General features: G+C 39.0%; 1 protein-coding gene across 1 annotated transcript; it reads left to right on the top strand.

Annotated features, from left to right (window-relative positions):
• Positions 1-1095: 1095 nt before the first annotated feature.
• LOC308521369 (cysteine-rich secretory protein 2-like) lies at positions 1096-8349 on the top strand (the record flags this gene model as incomplete). The annotated part of the gene is made up of 7 exons (XM_081094367.1): positions 1096-1188; positions 2344-2460; positions 3793-3880; positions 4566-4711; positions 5129-5226; positions 6671-6759; positions 8222-8349. Exons 1-7 carry the CDS (start codon positions 1120-1122, stop codon positions 8347-8349), a joined length of 735 nt encoding a protein of 244 aa, XP_080950493.1. The 5' UTR covers positions 1096-1119.
• Positions 8350-16939: the final 8590 nt, after the last annotated feature.

Below are 16939 nucleotides of genomic sequence, written 5' to 3'. Positions count from 1 at the left end.
AAAATTTATTGACTTAGATTTACTGGAGCAACCAGAATTTGCTGAAACACAAGTAGGTGAAATATATATGGTGCTCTGACCTTCTCTTCACCTCCCTTCTTCTACCAGGTAAAGCAGATCCTGCATCCTGCTCTGAGGACCAACAGTAAGTGATGACTCATGTATTGTAATGTGAACAAGTTGTCAATCATTTTTATTTTGCCAATGATAAAATGATATATTTAATCTATCCATGGTTTTCAAAACTTTATGGTTAAATTTTTATTATTGAATCAAGTAAATTTTACTCACTATATCAAATTGAAACTTAAATGAACTCTTTATATTTCATTCTAAAATAGATGCTTTAAATAATTCCCATGTTTATGACTTTGAAACAATTGAACTAGAACTATCTTTAATAGAAAAAGGTAAAAATGTGACAATATATATATATATATATATATATATATATATATATATATTATATGTACTTTAAGGGCATCAGTCATGCTTATCAGTTTATATTTTATTAGAGGCTCGGTGCACGAATTTGTGCGTGGGTAGGGTCCCTCAGCCTGGACGGTGATTGAGGCCTATGGGGGGAGGGTCGCTGGGGGGAGGGGCCCAGAGAGGTTGGCCGGCCAGCCCCCCCAATAGGGGCCAATAAAGGGATTGGGCCAGCCAGGGAGAGGGGCTGTAGGAGGGGGTCAGGCAGAGGGGAGGAACTGCGGGAGGTTGGCCAGCCAGAGGGAGAGGCTGCAGGAGGTTGGCTATGAGAACGCACTGACCACCAGTGGGCAGCTCCTGTGTTGAGCGTCTGGCCCCTGGTGGTCAGTGAGCGTTACAGTGGCTGGCCGACCGGTCATTCCAATTGTTCGGTCGTAACAGTCGCATATATATATATATATATATATATATATATATATATAATCTAACATTGTCCCTACCAGAGACAATGTTAGTTCCATTATTATTCTACTGTCACCATATGGCAGTCTTCTCTTGTTACATTACGAATTGGGGAGTCACAGTGGCTGTGAGATAACCATGATCACTACATTGATTTTCCCCTCTTGTTCATGTACTATTAGTTTCAATGCAGAACTACTTTGTTCTCTTTTGACTTACTTCCCAGCAATGGCTTTACTCTCAGTGGTGGTGTTTCTGGCTGCTGTCCTGATTCCATCTTTACCTGCAGAAGGAAAGGTAATGTTAGAGTGGAAAATTATGCCAGCCCTATCCAGGCAACTTTGATGCAAGACACTCTGAGAGTAGGAAGAGCGGGGGTGTCTGGCCCATCACAAAGTACTCACTGGTTGCTCAGAGCACTTAGCACCATTACCTAGATGAAAGTCCAAGGCTGCACTGTCCAGTACAGTAACTGCTAGTCACATGTGGCTATTGAATGCTTGAAATGTGGCTTGTCTAAAATAAGCTGTACTGTAAAGTGTAAAATACATTCCAGATTTAAAAGATTTAGTATAAAAGGAGAGGAAAATATCGCATTAATAGTTTTTATATTGAATACATGTTGAAATAGTATTTTAGCTACTCATAGATTTAGGTCATTAAATTACATAAACTTTATGGAACAATTCACACACCCTACTATCCCTTCCGACTTAGATCCCCACACACCCACACACAAAGATAAACCAATAAGTATTGGTGATTGATTTAATACCTTAATTATATTTCTGTTAATAAAGGAAACGAATCAGCAAGAGTCCATTAACTGGATGACTTTGCTCCCTCCAAATTACCTTGGAGATTTGTTAATATTGAAAAATTGTCTTTTGAGTGAATTCATAAAATCTGACCACAATAGGTAGAATGAGTTACGTAGAATTTTGAATGCATTTCAACTGAGACTAAATATTCTTTCCCTAATACATTTTAAATACATTCTGTCTCTAAATACAGATACCATGCCAGGTCAAAGTTCTCTCCAAATCTAGGATGAACCTTGACCTCCCCTTTATTCCCTTTGCTGCAGCCTGATCAAATGTAAATGAATATGTCTTAGGGTTCCTATTGTGCACCTTTGTGGTTATAAAATATTATCACTCAAATGTCATATTACGAATTCCCTAGAACTAGAAATGGGCATTTGTGGCCTTAAACGATGTTTAAAATTTTATCATGCCATGAATTACACTTCCATTCTCAAATCTTCAAGTTACTTCTTTCCTATTTTTCATAGCTTTGGCTGAGATTCATTGGCAATGCTTGACAACTAATATTGGCTTAACTGAACACTTTTTAATAGTGGTCCTTGCTTCCTTGAATTAACTTATTTACTCTTATATGTTAAATATTTTTCAAAAATGTTTTAAAAACACCGATTTTATTTCCCTTTAGGATCCAGCCTTTTCTGCTTTGTTAACCACTCAACCGAATATCCAAAAAGAGATTGTAAATAAACACAATGAATTAAGGAAATCAGTCTCTCCATCTGCCAGCAACATGCTAAGGATGGTAAGAAGCAGTAATCTAAGGAAAGTGGTGGGAACAAGCTGGTAGTTGGCATCTGTGGAGAACTTTGTGGCTTACAACATTCTGCCTCTGTTTTGCTATTTCATTTGAGTTATGTTATGGGAAGAAGTTCTTTTACTTTATAATGCTTAAACAACTCATCAAGTTTACAGAGTTAAAAATTTGGGAAGGCAGAATTAGAAACAAGACCATCCGGCATCAAATGTGAAGCTGTTACATTTTTTTCTTCACTCTCTTTCCTAGTCTAAAATAAACCCCCTTTCTTTAAGAATCAGTGCCATTGAGGGTAAATAGCACCCTTTCCAGGGCGCAGTCTCTGAAAACTAAATATCTCCTATATGAAAACAGTGGGCTACAAATGGAATTGGGACTAATCTAGACCAGTTTATTACTATCAAAATCTATAATAATAATCTATAATAATAAAAGCATAATATGCTAATTAGACTGGACAGCCAAACAACCTTCTGGACATCATTCTGGATGTCCTTCCAGACGCAGTCGTGGTGGCGGGGGCTGAAGCAGAGGTGGTTAGGGGCAATCAGGCAGGCAGGCAGAGGGGTTAGGAGAGATCAGGCAGGCAGGTGAATGGTTAGGGGCGATCAGTCAGGCAGGCAAGTGGTTAGGGGTGATCAGGCAGGCAGGTGAGTGGTTAGGGGCAATCAGGCAGGCAGGAAAGTGGTTAGGGGTGATCAGGCAGGCAGGTGAGTGGTTAGGGGCGATCAGGCAGGCAGGCAGGCAGGCAAGTGGTTAGCAGCAATGAGGCAGGCAGGGAGAGTGGTTAGGGGTGATTAGGTAGGCAAGCAGGCCAGCGGTTAGAAGCCAGTGGTCCCGGATTGTGAGGGGGATGTCCGGCTGCCGGTTTAGGACCCATCCTGCTACGGGATGGGGCCTAAGCTGGCAGTCAAATGTCCTCCAAGGGGTCCAGATTGCGAGAGGGTGCAGGCAGGTCTGAGGAACCCCCTCCCCATGCACTAATTTCGTGCACCAGGCCTCTAGTATAATTATAATACTTCACATGATGGTCAGTATTTAGAATAGTTCCATCACTAAAAATCCCAGGTGTGGCTGCTGTGAGATCATAAACAGTCATTGCTCTTGTTAGATACATCACCTATGGACTGTCTTTGTGGAAAATGGGCATTGTGGCAGATAAAGAGACATCAGAGATATTGTAAGAACAATGACAAATAGATAATACATCTACAGAAGTTTTGAAGTAGTGCAAATTAATCTTATCAATCAGATTACAATGCATATGTTTTGTTGGAGTTGAACTTTTAAGTGTATATATTTTTTCCTTATAATAATTAGGAATGGGATAGAGAAGCAACAGCAAATGCCCAGAAGTGGGCAAACAAGTGCACTTTAGAACACAGTGATCCAGAGGAACGAAAAACCAGTATGTGAATTAGTAAATATTTGCTGAATAAATGAAAAAATAAAATAATAGTGGACAAATAAAATATAATGGATCCTTCTGGTGTATTACATTAAGACTATGAATAAATGTTACTTATATTTGGCTTTTTAAAGTCACAGTATCTGTATATGGAGAAATAGTTATGATAAATGCCATTTTGTGCTTATTGATTATTTTTATGCAAATAACATCTCAAGCAGTATCTAATTTGTTCCTCCCAACTTGCTCATGAGTAAACTAGGATGTGGAAGGAATGACTTACCCAAGAACACAACCTGATGTAGTGACATATATCGGAAAGCTAACCAGGCTTTCTGATTTCTAATCCACTGTCCTTTTGTGATATTGTATAGCCATTTGGTGTTCTGAAATTATTTATTTTGTATTCACAAAATATGTTGAATTATGTGGAATTGTACCTGATTTATTTCTTTACAAATATGAAACTTTTTAAAATCAGGATGATATTTTGATTATGTTGATTCACTAAAAAAAATTTTGGTAACAGTCAAGTATTTTGTATGGACTGTGTAACTATAATACATGGAATCATATAGCCTATTCAAAAAACACAGAAGCCATATCAGGGATCCTGGTGTTCAAATAGCTGATTTCTTTTACCATTGCAGCTTTATTGCTTTCCTCATGATCTGTTCCTTCATAGATACAAAATGCGGTGAGAATCTCTATATGTCAAGTGACCCTAATGAGTGGTCAATTGCAGTCCAAAGTTGGTTTGAAGAGAGACACGATTTTGTTTACGGTGTAGGACCAAAGTCTCCCGGTGCAGTGGTTGGACATTATACCCAGGTAAAGGGAACAATGAAAATACTTCTACCATGAATGCTCTAATATAGAAAGCTTCTTCAAATTATGACCCATCCGAGTGTTCAATTTGGGGAAAAGAGCCTGAATAGGTACAATACAGTAACATTGGACTGGTACTTCACCCGCAGCTATCATTTTGTTTTGATGGCTTGTACAACTCTTGGTTGGAAAGTGCACTCTGTATTTTTCCAACATTACAAATGGACAGAGTAGTGAATGCACATAAAAATGTAATATTTTCAAAGTGTGTGACTTTGTTTCAATAATGTAAATATTTCCATAAAATACATGGCTGCAGGCTATAGTAGTAACATTTTTTCAAGTTTTCATTTGGCATTTGTCCTTTAATATTTTCCCTTTCTTACGTTATTCTTTATATATCCCCTTATGCATTTGTAGCTGGTTTGGTACTCATCTTACCGTCTTGGATGTGGAGTTGCTTACTGTCCCAATCAAGAGAGTCTAAAATACTTTTATGTTTGCCACTATTGTCCTGCGTAAGTATACACTCTAGAGCAGCCATGGGCAAACTACAGCCCGCGGGGTTTGATGATTAAGCAAGGGGTGGTAGTGCAGTGGCAAATTTGGGATCAAAAATTGTGATTTCTGCCTTTTCTGCAAAAATGTTTCTGCTCCTGTTTATCTACAAACCATTTACATTTTTACCATTAAAAAATGATTCCTTCTCTTGTGTTTCAATGGTTTTTCAAGAGATCTTTAATATACTTCAGAGTCCAGAAAAAGTTAACATCTTAAGTCTTTGTTTCTCAGCAGTTTTTTTTTAAACATATTTTTTATGATTTCTGAGAGGAAGGGAGAGGGAGAGAGAGACAGAGATAGAAACATCAATGATGAGAGAGAATCATTGATTGGCTGCCTCCTGCACACCCCCTCTTGGAGCCCACAACCCAGGCATGTGCCTTGACTGGGAATCAAACTGTGACCTCCTGGTTCATAGGTTGATATTCAACCCCTGAGCCACACCGGCCGGCCTCAGCAGTTTTCACACACAAAAACAACTCCATAATGAACCACCCCATACTGTCTTGATTTATAGCAGGAAACATGCTGTTTCAGCAAGCAATATGTTTGAAGTCATCCATAATAAAGCCTATGGACATATCAAAGACCGAATCTCAACATATCTCTTAGCTTTAATTCCTTATGACTAGAGACAGGGGCACCCCCAAAACCAAATCTCCCACAGGATTTATTTTGGGATTGTAGATAACCTGGGGATCTTGATCTCCCATTTGAGAAGTGTGGCCTTCACAGTCACTTGCCACTAGAAAGAAGTGAAAAGTCCTGGCAGAATGCACTCAGATTCACTGCCTGGCTGTGGGAGGGGAGGCATCTGAAGTGAGGGGTGGAGTGACTAATGAGGGGAAGCAGAGATGAGAGAACCGCCCCCCACCCAGACACGCCACTAACTATTTAAATATCATTGTTCCTGCCTAGAAGTATTTACTGTCCCTAGTACATATCAGAGAAATCATGATATTTTATCATCTTCCAAATGTACATGATATGGTAGCATTGAGTATTTCCTTTCATACTACAACTCCCTGGCCTCCAAGCCTCCTAGGTAGGAGATGTGTTCTAACCCTGGCCAGCACATTGGGGTGCACTGCCTCACCAATTTAACCAAGACTCGTTGGAGATAGAGTGTTGAAATATCCTCTGAAAAGTTGAGACTGCAGTTATCCCAATTTAGTTGTTCAACCTACAGAATTATAGTTAAGGAGATGGGTCAATGTTTGAGGTATTTTCTTAATTTGGAGGCCATCTGAATTACACATTGGGAATTGTACTTTTTCACTTTTTGGTAACATGTCTGAATATATTTAATAACTAGGTATATTTGGGGACTAATGCTACCCTCTGAGTATAAATGAAACAGCAAAGTGAAAAATATTTGACACTATGTTTTTTAAATTTCAGTGGCAATAATGTGAGTAAAAAGAGTACCCCTTACCAACAAGGAGAACCCTGTGCCAGTTGCCCCGATAACTGTAACAATGGACTATGCAGTAAGTTTGAAGTGATTTTACCTGCTGTTATAATAAAGAGTTGATATTTTCTTTTCTTTTTATGGATTAGGAATTCTCCTAGGGTTACCAATTTAAATACTATCTTGATGCAAAATACAGAAAGATTCCTCAACAGAATGTGTTTAAGGGAACATTTTATACACTTTTATAACTTACACTAGAGGACTGGTGCACGAAATTCATGCACGGGTAGGGCCCCTAGGCCTGGCTGGTGATCAAGGCTGATTGGGGCCTTCCAGCTGCTGGCCAGGGCCTTCCCTTTCCTGGTTGCTTGCTGCTGGCTGGGGTATTCCTTCATTCTGTGCAACCCCCTGGTGGTCAGCGCATATCATAGTGAACTATTGAACTCTCGGTCTCCCGTTCAAACTCCAGAGGGGACACTTTGCAAATTAGCCTTTTATATATAAAGATATGTTTTGTAATGAAAAGAATATTACCACTTCTAACATGATGAAACATCTATCACCAATGGCTTTTGTGACTATGCAGAGCTCATTAATATTAACTATACAAGTTTCTGGTAACCAGTTCATTTCATTAAAGTATCATTAGACAAATGGTGGTATTTTGAAAAAAATGAAAATTATAAATCTACAATGTGAGATGAATATTATGCCTCAATCTAGACAGGCAAACCAAATATTAAATTTATTTTGTGCTAATATGTTCATCATGCTGATTATCATATTTTATAGTATAATTGGAATCATAATGTTTGACTTGACAAATAATCACTTACCCTATAATTTGATAGTAGTTTTGTGTACTTTTTAATGACAAAAATTCAATCTGTATACAAAATTGGTTCATACTGTTGCAAAAGGAGAAAATAAAATAAATGTCATATATATCATTTCAAAGTTCTCATAAATAGAAGTAAAAAAACCTGTTGGTCTTTCATCGTTGGGATACTTTCATGAAAATTATGAACAATAGAGTTGACCCATTCACTGAGATTTTTACCTTTCAAATTCATTCACCTTTAGTTAGCCTTCTTTTTATAAAGCTATAATTCAGAATATTGATGGTATCAAAGCTATAAATCAACTAAAGAAGAAAAAAGTTGAATATACCACTGCTGAATGCTATTTGCTAAAGAGCTTGGAATTATCCTATTAGCATAAGCATTTTACTGAGATGAGAGAGAGAGAGAAGGAGAAAGAGAGAGAGAGAGAGAGAGAGAGAGAGAGAGAGAGAGATAGAGAGAGAGAGAGAGAGAGAGAGACTTTGATTTGTTGTTCCACTTATTTATGCATTCATTGGTTGATTCTTGTATATGCCCTGACCAGGGATCAAACCTGCAACCGTGGAGTATTGGGATGACTCTCTAACCAACTGAACTGCCCAGCCAGGCTCCCCCTACACCTATGCATTTTGAAAGTATGAATTGTTTTGCTGCTACTAAGGAAAATAACATGTAACTAATCTGTTTTTGTTACAGCCAATAGTTGTGAGTATGAAGATCTCCTTAGTAACTGTGGTTCCTTGAAGACAACAGCGGGCTGTGGGCATGAATTGCTCAAGGAAAAGTGCAAGGCTACTTGTCTATGTGAAAACAAAATTTACTGACATGTTCAACGTGCAATGCGGAAGATTAAGTGGAAAAGGGCTGCATTACTTAGACCTATATCTGGTCCAGGAGCTTAACTCTCCTATCCCCGCTGAATATGGCTTCCCAGAGGGGAAATTGTAAGCCTGTTAGTTACAAATTTGATTCCAAACAGTAATGCATCTTTTTCTCTAGGATCTTCACAGAAATCTCTCTCATACATCGATTTACAAAAGCAACATGATACCAACTTTGGACTTTCAGATACATTTGGTACTTTAAAGTTAACAAATTAAATCAAGTTGAGGATGTTTAAAGTTGTAACCACAGGATTTAGGTCACTAGAATTTTGGACTAAAATGAAGAAGCACATGTTCCATGAAACAACTTGGAGAGGAAAAAAAAACACCTGTAACATCATTGTCATTCCTACCACATGATTTTCTGCATGTATAAAGAATGAATTCAAAGATTGGATCTATCTTTGTCTTATGGTGTCCTTTTTTTTTTTAAGTAGTCAGCTTTTAGAATAAAGAACATATCTAAGCAACCACATAGATATGATTCTTGTGCAATATTTTATAGGATTCATAATTACTCTAACTAGACTCAGCCCAGTCAAATGATTATATTGCACAAAATTTCCAAAATATTTACCTATAAAATTAAACTTTAACAACAAAAAATATGTTCTTCTTTCTTTTTATTTTTTTAAATATATTTCTTTATTGACTTCAGAGAGGAAGGGAGAAGGAGAAAGAGATAGAAACATCAACGATGAGAGAGAATCATTGATTGGCTGCCTCCTGCACACCCCCCACTGGGGAACGAGCCCACAACCCAGGCATGTGCCCTCGGCCGGAATCGAGCCCGGGACCCTTCAGTCCCCAGGCTGACGCTCTATCCACTGAGCCAAGCCGGCCAGGGCTCTTTTTACTTTTTGACATTTTGATAATCCTATTTATTTAGTTGATACATTTTTCAAAAGAGGGTACCATCTGACAATATATACAAATATATCCTCCTCCTCAGAAGAAAAACAATAGTAATAAGTATTTTAGAGAGATTTATCATTGATGAGTCTTTGCCTACATTGTAATTTAAGATTGATAAAACAACAGTCAAGTCACGCTATCTTTTACAGGTAGTGATAAAAAGAAAAACGATTGCCTCAAACATTTTTTACTAAAAAAAATTAAAATAAGAAAAAGAACAGTAGAGTAAATCTAAAGTGAAGAAGAAAACGATAGTCAAAAACAGAAACTAATGAAATAGATAATAGAAAATCAAAGTATATAATTAATAAATCAAAATTCTGTGTTTTAGAATTAATAAAATAGACAAATGACTAGGTGGCTTAATACAGAAAGAAAGATAAAAAGAATTTAACAAGATGGCAAGGGAGAAACAGCTATTAAAATGTAAGAAATAGGTAGAGAAAATGGCGGAGGTTTAGACAGACGTGTCGGTGCCTTGTCCCGGAGCAGATAAGGGCGGGCAGCTGAAACGGGTAGCATACAGCCCGAATAAGCAGAGGAGATTCAGCTGAGACAGTCTGCAGCCAGGAAAGACAGAGAAATCCTAGATAAAGGGAACGGTTAGAGGCTGAGGCTGAAACCTCTCCAGGTGCGCCGGCACAGCCGCGGAGACCGTGCCATCTTGGGTGACTGTCACCGGCATCCAGAGACCAGCTACTAACCCGGCAACAACGGCTCTCAAGCAGCGCGACTACGTGAACTCAGAGGAACTCGGCTTCTCCCCACAGAAAGGTTAGACTTTCCCCAAAGGTGCGGTTTGCAGTTTAGGTTGGAGAGTGGAACGCGCGCAGGGGGGTGGGGGCTCTGCGCCCCACAAAGACCGCGGCCGTTGGAGCCAGCGTGACCCACGAGTGTGGAAGGGCACCCCCAGGGCTGCTGGCAGAAGGGAACGCTATAAATAAGCCCACAGTTGGACGGGACACAAACGGGCAGCCTCAGATTACGCCAGTTTGCCGGCTACTCGGTGCCAGGAGCCAGAGCGCGCGCAGAGACTTCGCGCAGATTTGGAAGGTGAAGCGTTGCGAGTTCGCACAACTTCCCAGGCTCTTAAATCTGTGCGTTTGATTGTTGAACCCAGTGCAAGGGACTACCCAGTTGGGGTCAGTCACAGAGCTTGTAAGGGAAGGCTGTTTTGGGGGAGCCTGGGAAACAGAGCGGGGAGTGACTACTGGAAAACCAGCTCTGGGCGGAGGACATTCCCAAACCAGCCTCCAGTACAATAGAGAACACCTGGTCAGAGAGGTCCTATACCCTCGGAGGTCAATCCCGACGCACTGCCACCCAGAGGCAGAGCCATGAACTGACTCTTCTGTAAATACAGATAAGGGCTGTCTGGGAAACCAATGTAGCCTGCCTTAAAATCAGGACTGTGGCTTACAACACAGAGGAACAGTGTATCAGAGGAAAATTCAACATTCTCCTGAATACCTGGTGTGCCAAAAAGAGGAGCAGAAGATCTGAAGCACCTTCATTACAGCCCATTTTTTTTTAATTATTTTTTTTAAATTATTGTTTCACCTTTTAACTAAGAAACCATTTATTTTATTTTTCATCACCTGATATTACCCTTTTAATTACTACATTTTTATTTTTAACCAGTATTATTACTGCTGCCATTTTACCATTTTTTTTTAAGTGTCATTTTATTTTCTCTTTATTTTATTTTGGGACTAAGGTTCTCCATTCTATTTTCATCATTCCTTTAGCATCATTTTCCTCTACCTCAATTGTGCTGCTGTGCTAAAACTCTCTTCCCCACTTTTACCCTTTTGCTGTCCTGTTTCTCTTACCCTATTCCTGCTTTAGATTTTTCCCATTCTTCATACGCCCTGTCTAAATTTCACCCTACTTATATATCCCTTTTCCAATCACCTGCTCTAAATCCTTATCCACCTCTCCCTTATCTTTCTTCACTATCCAAATTTTTTATTCTCTCCTTTTCTCTATTGTTCTGTTGTTGCTTGCTCGATTGTTGAGTATATTGTGTTTTTTTTTTCTTTTCTTTTCTTTAAGGATTGTATGTGAGGTTGTTCTGCTTTTTCTTTTTCTTTTTCTGTCTCCCATTCCCCCTCCCCACCCCACCCCCGGCCAGTTATTTTTGTGCTTCTGCTTTCCCTTGCCTCACTTGATATTATTGGCTGTTTGTAGTTTGTATTCACTCCAGAGATCCGTTGCTGGAATTTGTTGGGATTAGTGGCGGTTCTATTGGAGTTTTCTCCTCATATGAATAGTCTCCTCCCCTCTTCTACTTCATTCTATTTTTCTTTTTTTTTTCTTTTTCTTCTTTTTTTTTTCTCTTTTTTCTGTTTTTCTCTCTATCTTTTTCTCTTCTTTCTTCCTTACTCCCCAACTCTCTTAGCTTCGGTGGCCATCTTTATTTGGGGTTATTAATACCGTAATTCATTTGTGTTCAGTGCCTGGTACGTTGTGCCTTGTTGTGTTGTATTTTGTGCCTTTAAATCAACGCAGCAGATCCAAGCAACAGCGGCCTCCTGATCTCCACACGCTCTGTCTGAGGAACAGCTGCTGTGGGTGAAGCCTCCCTCCACCAGCCAAAAGAGTCACAACAGCTGTGAACAGCACCCATCAGAAGACCCGCTAACAACAGAGGAGCAGCTGATACCACAACCGCCCAAGGAGCAACCACAGCCCAAGGAACCACTGCCACCTAGGGAGCAGCCACTGAACGACTCAATATCTATATACGTCAGTGAGATCAAACATGGGTAGACAAAGAAATCCCCAAAGGAAAGAAAAGGAGGACTCACCAGAAAAGCAGCTAAGTGATACAGAGGCATACAACATGACAGAAAAAGAATTCAGAATAAGGGTCCTAGAGTGCATACACCGGATGGAGGAAAAAATCGACAACTTATCCAAGAAGCAAGAAGAAACAGATGAAAAAATCGACAACTTAACTAAGACCCAAGAAGAAATGAAGTGCGATATAGCTGCAATAAAGAACACCATTGAAAGTATCAACAGTAGACTAGGAGAAGCGGAAGACCGAATTAGTGAATTAGAAGACAGGGAAGCAAAACACACCCAAACTGTACTTCAGTTGGAGAAAAAAATTAAAAGACAGGAGGAGAGCCTAAGGGAGCTTTGGGACAACATGAAACGAAACAACATACGAATAATAGGGGTGCCAGAACAACAGAAAGAGGAACAAGGATTAGAAAACCTATTGGAAGAAATAATATCAGAAAACTTCCCTGAGGTGGGGAAGAAAAAAGTCACACAAGCCCAGAGAGTCCCAAGCAAGGTGAACCCGAAAAGACCCACACCAAGACACATCATAATTACCATGGCAAATGTTCAGGACAAAGAGAGAATCTTACAGGCTGCAAGAGAGAGACGGAAAGTTACATACAAGGGATCTCCCATTAGATTATCAAATGATTTCTCAACAGAAACACATCAGGCCAGAAAAGAATGGACGGAAATTTACAAAGTGATGCAAAGCAAAGGACTGAATCCAAGAATACTCTATCCAGCAAGGCTATCATTCAAAATTGAAGGGGAAATAAGAAGCTTCACAGACAAAAAAAGGCTAAGGGAGTTTATCACCACCAAGCCAGCAATGCAAGAAATGCTAAAGGGACTGGTGTAAAAAGAAGAAATAAAAATCCCAGAAAGAAAACAGCCACACACACAAAAAAAGAAATGGCTACAAACAAGTACCTTTCAATAATAACTTTAAATGTAAACGGGCTAAATGCTCCAACCAAAAGATATCGAGTGGCTGAATGGATAAAAAATCATGACCCATACATTTGCTGTCTACAAGAGACCCACCTCATTAGAAAGGACTCACACAGACTGAAAGTGAAGGGATGGAAAACTATCTTTCAGGCTAATGGAAAAGAAAAGAAAGCTGGGGTAGCAATACTTATATCGGACAAAATAGACCTCAAAGTGAAGGCCATAACAAGAGATACGGAAGGCCACTTCATAATACTAAAAGGATCAATACAACAAGAAGATATAACCCTGATAAACATATATGCACCCAATGCAGGAGCACCCAAATACATAAAAAATCTTCTGGAAGATATCAAAGGAGAGATCGACAACAATACAATCATAGTAGGGGACTTTAATACACCACTGTCATCACTGGATAAGTCCTCTAGACAAACAATCAGCAAAGATACAGCAATACTAAATGACTCACTAGATCAGATGGACTTAATAGACATCTTCAGAACACTTCACCCCAGTGCCATGGAATATACATTCTACTCAAGTGCTCATGACACATATTCAAAAATAGACCATATATTGGGTCACAAGCAAAGTATCCCCAAATTCAAGAAGATTGAAATCATAAAAAGCGTCTTCGCAGACCACGATGGCATAATATTAGAAATAAACTACAATAAAAACAACCCAAAATACTCAAACACCTGGAAGCTGAATAGCATGCTATTAAATATTGATTGGGTTACCAATGAAATCAAAGAAGAAATTCAAAACATCCTGGAAACTAATGACAATGAAAACACAACAATCCAAAACCTATGGGACACAATGAAAGCAGTCCTGAGAGGGAAGTTTATAGCTCTACAGGCCTATCTCAAAAAACAAGAAAAAATGGTAGTAAATCAGCTAACTCTACAACTCAAAGAATTAGAAAGAGAGCAACAAGAAAACCCCAGAGTGAGCAGAAGGAAGGAGATAATAAAGATTAGAGCAGAAATAAATAACATAGAGACCAAAAAAATAATACAGAAAATCAATGAAACCAAGAGCTGGTTCTTCGAAAGGATAAACAAGATTGACAAACCTCTAGCCAGACTCACCAAGAAGCAAAGAGAGAGGACCCAAATAAACAAAATCAGAAATGAAAGAGGTGAAATAACAACAGACCCCACAGAAATACAAATGATTGTTAAAAAATACTATGGACAGCTCTACTCCAGCAAACTAGACAACCTGGAGGAAATGGACAAATTCCTAGAAAAATACAACATTCCAAAACTCAATCAGGAAGAATCTAAAAATCTCAACAGGCCAATAACTATGGAAGAAATTGAAGCAGTCATCAAAAAGCTTCCAGCAAACAAAAGCCCAGGACCAGACGGCTTCACAGGGGAGTTTTACCAAACATTCAAGGAAGAACTAAAACCTATCCTCCTCAGACTACTACAAAAAATTCAAGAGGAAGGAACACTTCCAAGCTCATTCTATGAAGCCAGCATCACCCTAATACCAAAACCAGGTAAAGACAACACAATGAAAGAGAATTACAGGCCAATATCCCTCATGAACATAGATGCCAAAATCCTCAACAAAATCTTAGCAAATCGGATCCAGCAGTACATCAGAAAGATCATACACCATGACCAAGTAGGATTTATCCCAGGGATGCAAGGATGGTACAATATCCGCAAATCAATAAACGTGATACATCACATAAACAAATTGAAAGAAAAAAACCACATGGTCATATCAATTGATGCAGAAAAAGCATTTGACAAAATTCAACACCCATTTTTGATAAAAACTCTCAGCAAGGTGGGAGTAGGAGGATCATACCTCAACATAATAAAAGCCATATATGACAGGCCCACAGCCAACATCATTCTCAATGGACAAAAACTTACACCATTTCCCCTAAGAACAGGAACAAGACAGGGATGCCCCCTCTCACCACTCCTGTTCAACATAGTACTGGAAGTGTTAGCCATTGCAATTCGGCAAGAAGAAGAAATAAAAGGCATCCAAATTGGAAAAGAGGAAGTAAAACTGTCCTTATTTGCAGACGACATGATATTATACATACAAAACCCTAGAGACTCCATCAAAAAGCTACTAGACTTAATACATGAATTTGGAAACGTAGCAGGATACAAAATTAACCCCAAGAAATCTGAGGCATTTCTATACACCAATAGTGAACTTTCAGAAAGAGAGATTATAAAAACAATCCCGTTTACCATCGCACCAAAAAAACTAAGCTACCTAGGAATAATCTTAACTAAAGAGGTAAAAGACCTCTACTCAGAAAACTACAGGACGTTGAAAAACGATATAGAGGAAGACATAAACAGATGGAAGAACATACCGTGTTCATGGATTGGTAGAATCAACATCATTAAAATGTCCATACTACCCAAAGCAATCTATAAATTCAATGCACTTCCCATTAAAATACCAACGGCATACTTCAGAGATCTAGAACGAACTCTCCAAAAATTCATCTGGAATAAAAAAAGACCCCGAATAGCTGCAGCAATCCTGAAAAAGAACAAAGTAGGTGGGATCTCAATACCAGATATCAAGTTGTATTACAAAGCCACTGTTCTCAAAACTGCCTGGTACTGGCACAAGAATAGGCATATAGATCAATGGAATAGAATAGAGAGCCCAGAAATCGGCCCGAACCAATATGCTCAATTAATATTTGACAAAGGAGGCAAGAACATACAATGGAGCCAAGATAGTCTCTTCAATAAATGGTGTTGGGAAAATTGGACAGATATATGCAAGAAAATGAAACTAGACCACCAACTTACACCATACACAAAAATAAACTCAAAATGGATAAAGGACTTAAATGTACGACAGGAAACCATAAAAATTCTAGAAGAATCCAAAGGCAACAAAATCTCAGACATATGCCGAAGCAATTTCTTCACTGATACAGCTCCTAGGGCACTTGAAACTAAAGAGAAAATGAACAAATGGGACTACATCAAAATAAAAAGCTTCTGCACAGCAAAAGAAACCATCAACAAAACAACGAGAAAACCCACTGTGTGGGAAAACATATTTGCCAATGTCATATCTGATAAGGGCCTAATCTCCAAAATCTATAGGGAACTCATACAACTTAACAAAAGGAAGATAAACAATCCAATCAAAAAATGGGCAAAGGACCTAAATAGACACCTTTCAAAAGAGGACATTCAGAAAGCCAAGAGACATATGAAAACATGCTCAAAGTCACTAATCATCCGAGAGATGCAAATCAAAACAACAATGAGGTACCATCTCACACCTGTCAGACTGGCTATCATCAACAAATCAACAAACGACAAGTGCTGGAGAGGATGTGGAGAAAAAGGAACACTTGTGCACTGCTGGTGGGAATGCAGACTGGTGCAGCCACTATGGAAGACAGTATGGCGTTTCCTTAAAAAACTGAAAATGGAACTCCCATTTGACCCTGTGATCCCACTTCTAGGAATATATCCCAAGAAACCAGAAACACCAATCAGAAAAGATATATGCACCCCTATGTTCATAGCAGCACAATTCACCATAGCTAAGATCTGGAAACAGCCTAAGTGCCCATCAGTAGATGAATGGATTAGAAAACTGTGGTACATCTACACGATGGAATACTATGCTGCTCTAAAAAGGAAGGAACTCTTACCATTTGCAACGTCATGGATGGAACTGGAGAGCATTATGCTAAGTGAAATAAGCCAGTCAATGAAGGAAAAATACCACATGATCTCACTCATTCATGGATAATAGAGACCATTATAAACTTTTGAACAATAATAGATTCAGAGGCAGAGCTGCCTCAAACAGATTGTCAAACTGCAGTGGGAAGGCCAGG

This window comes from Myotis nattereri (genome assembly GCF_964212035.1).
Source record: "Myotis nattereri genome assembly, chromosome: 6".
NCBI classification, from domain to species: Eukaryota; Metazoa; Chordata; class Mammalia; order Chiroptera; family Vespertilionidae; genus Myotis; species Myotis nattereri.
This window is presented reverse-complemented; position numbering and strand designations above follow the sequence as displayed.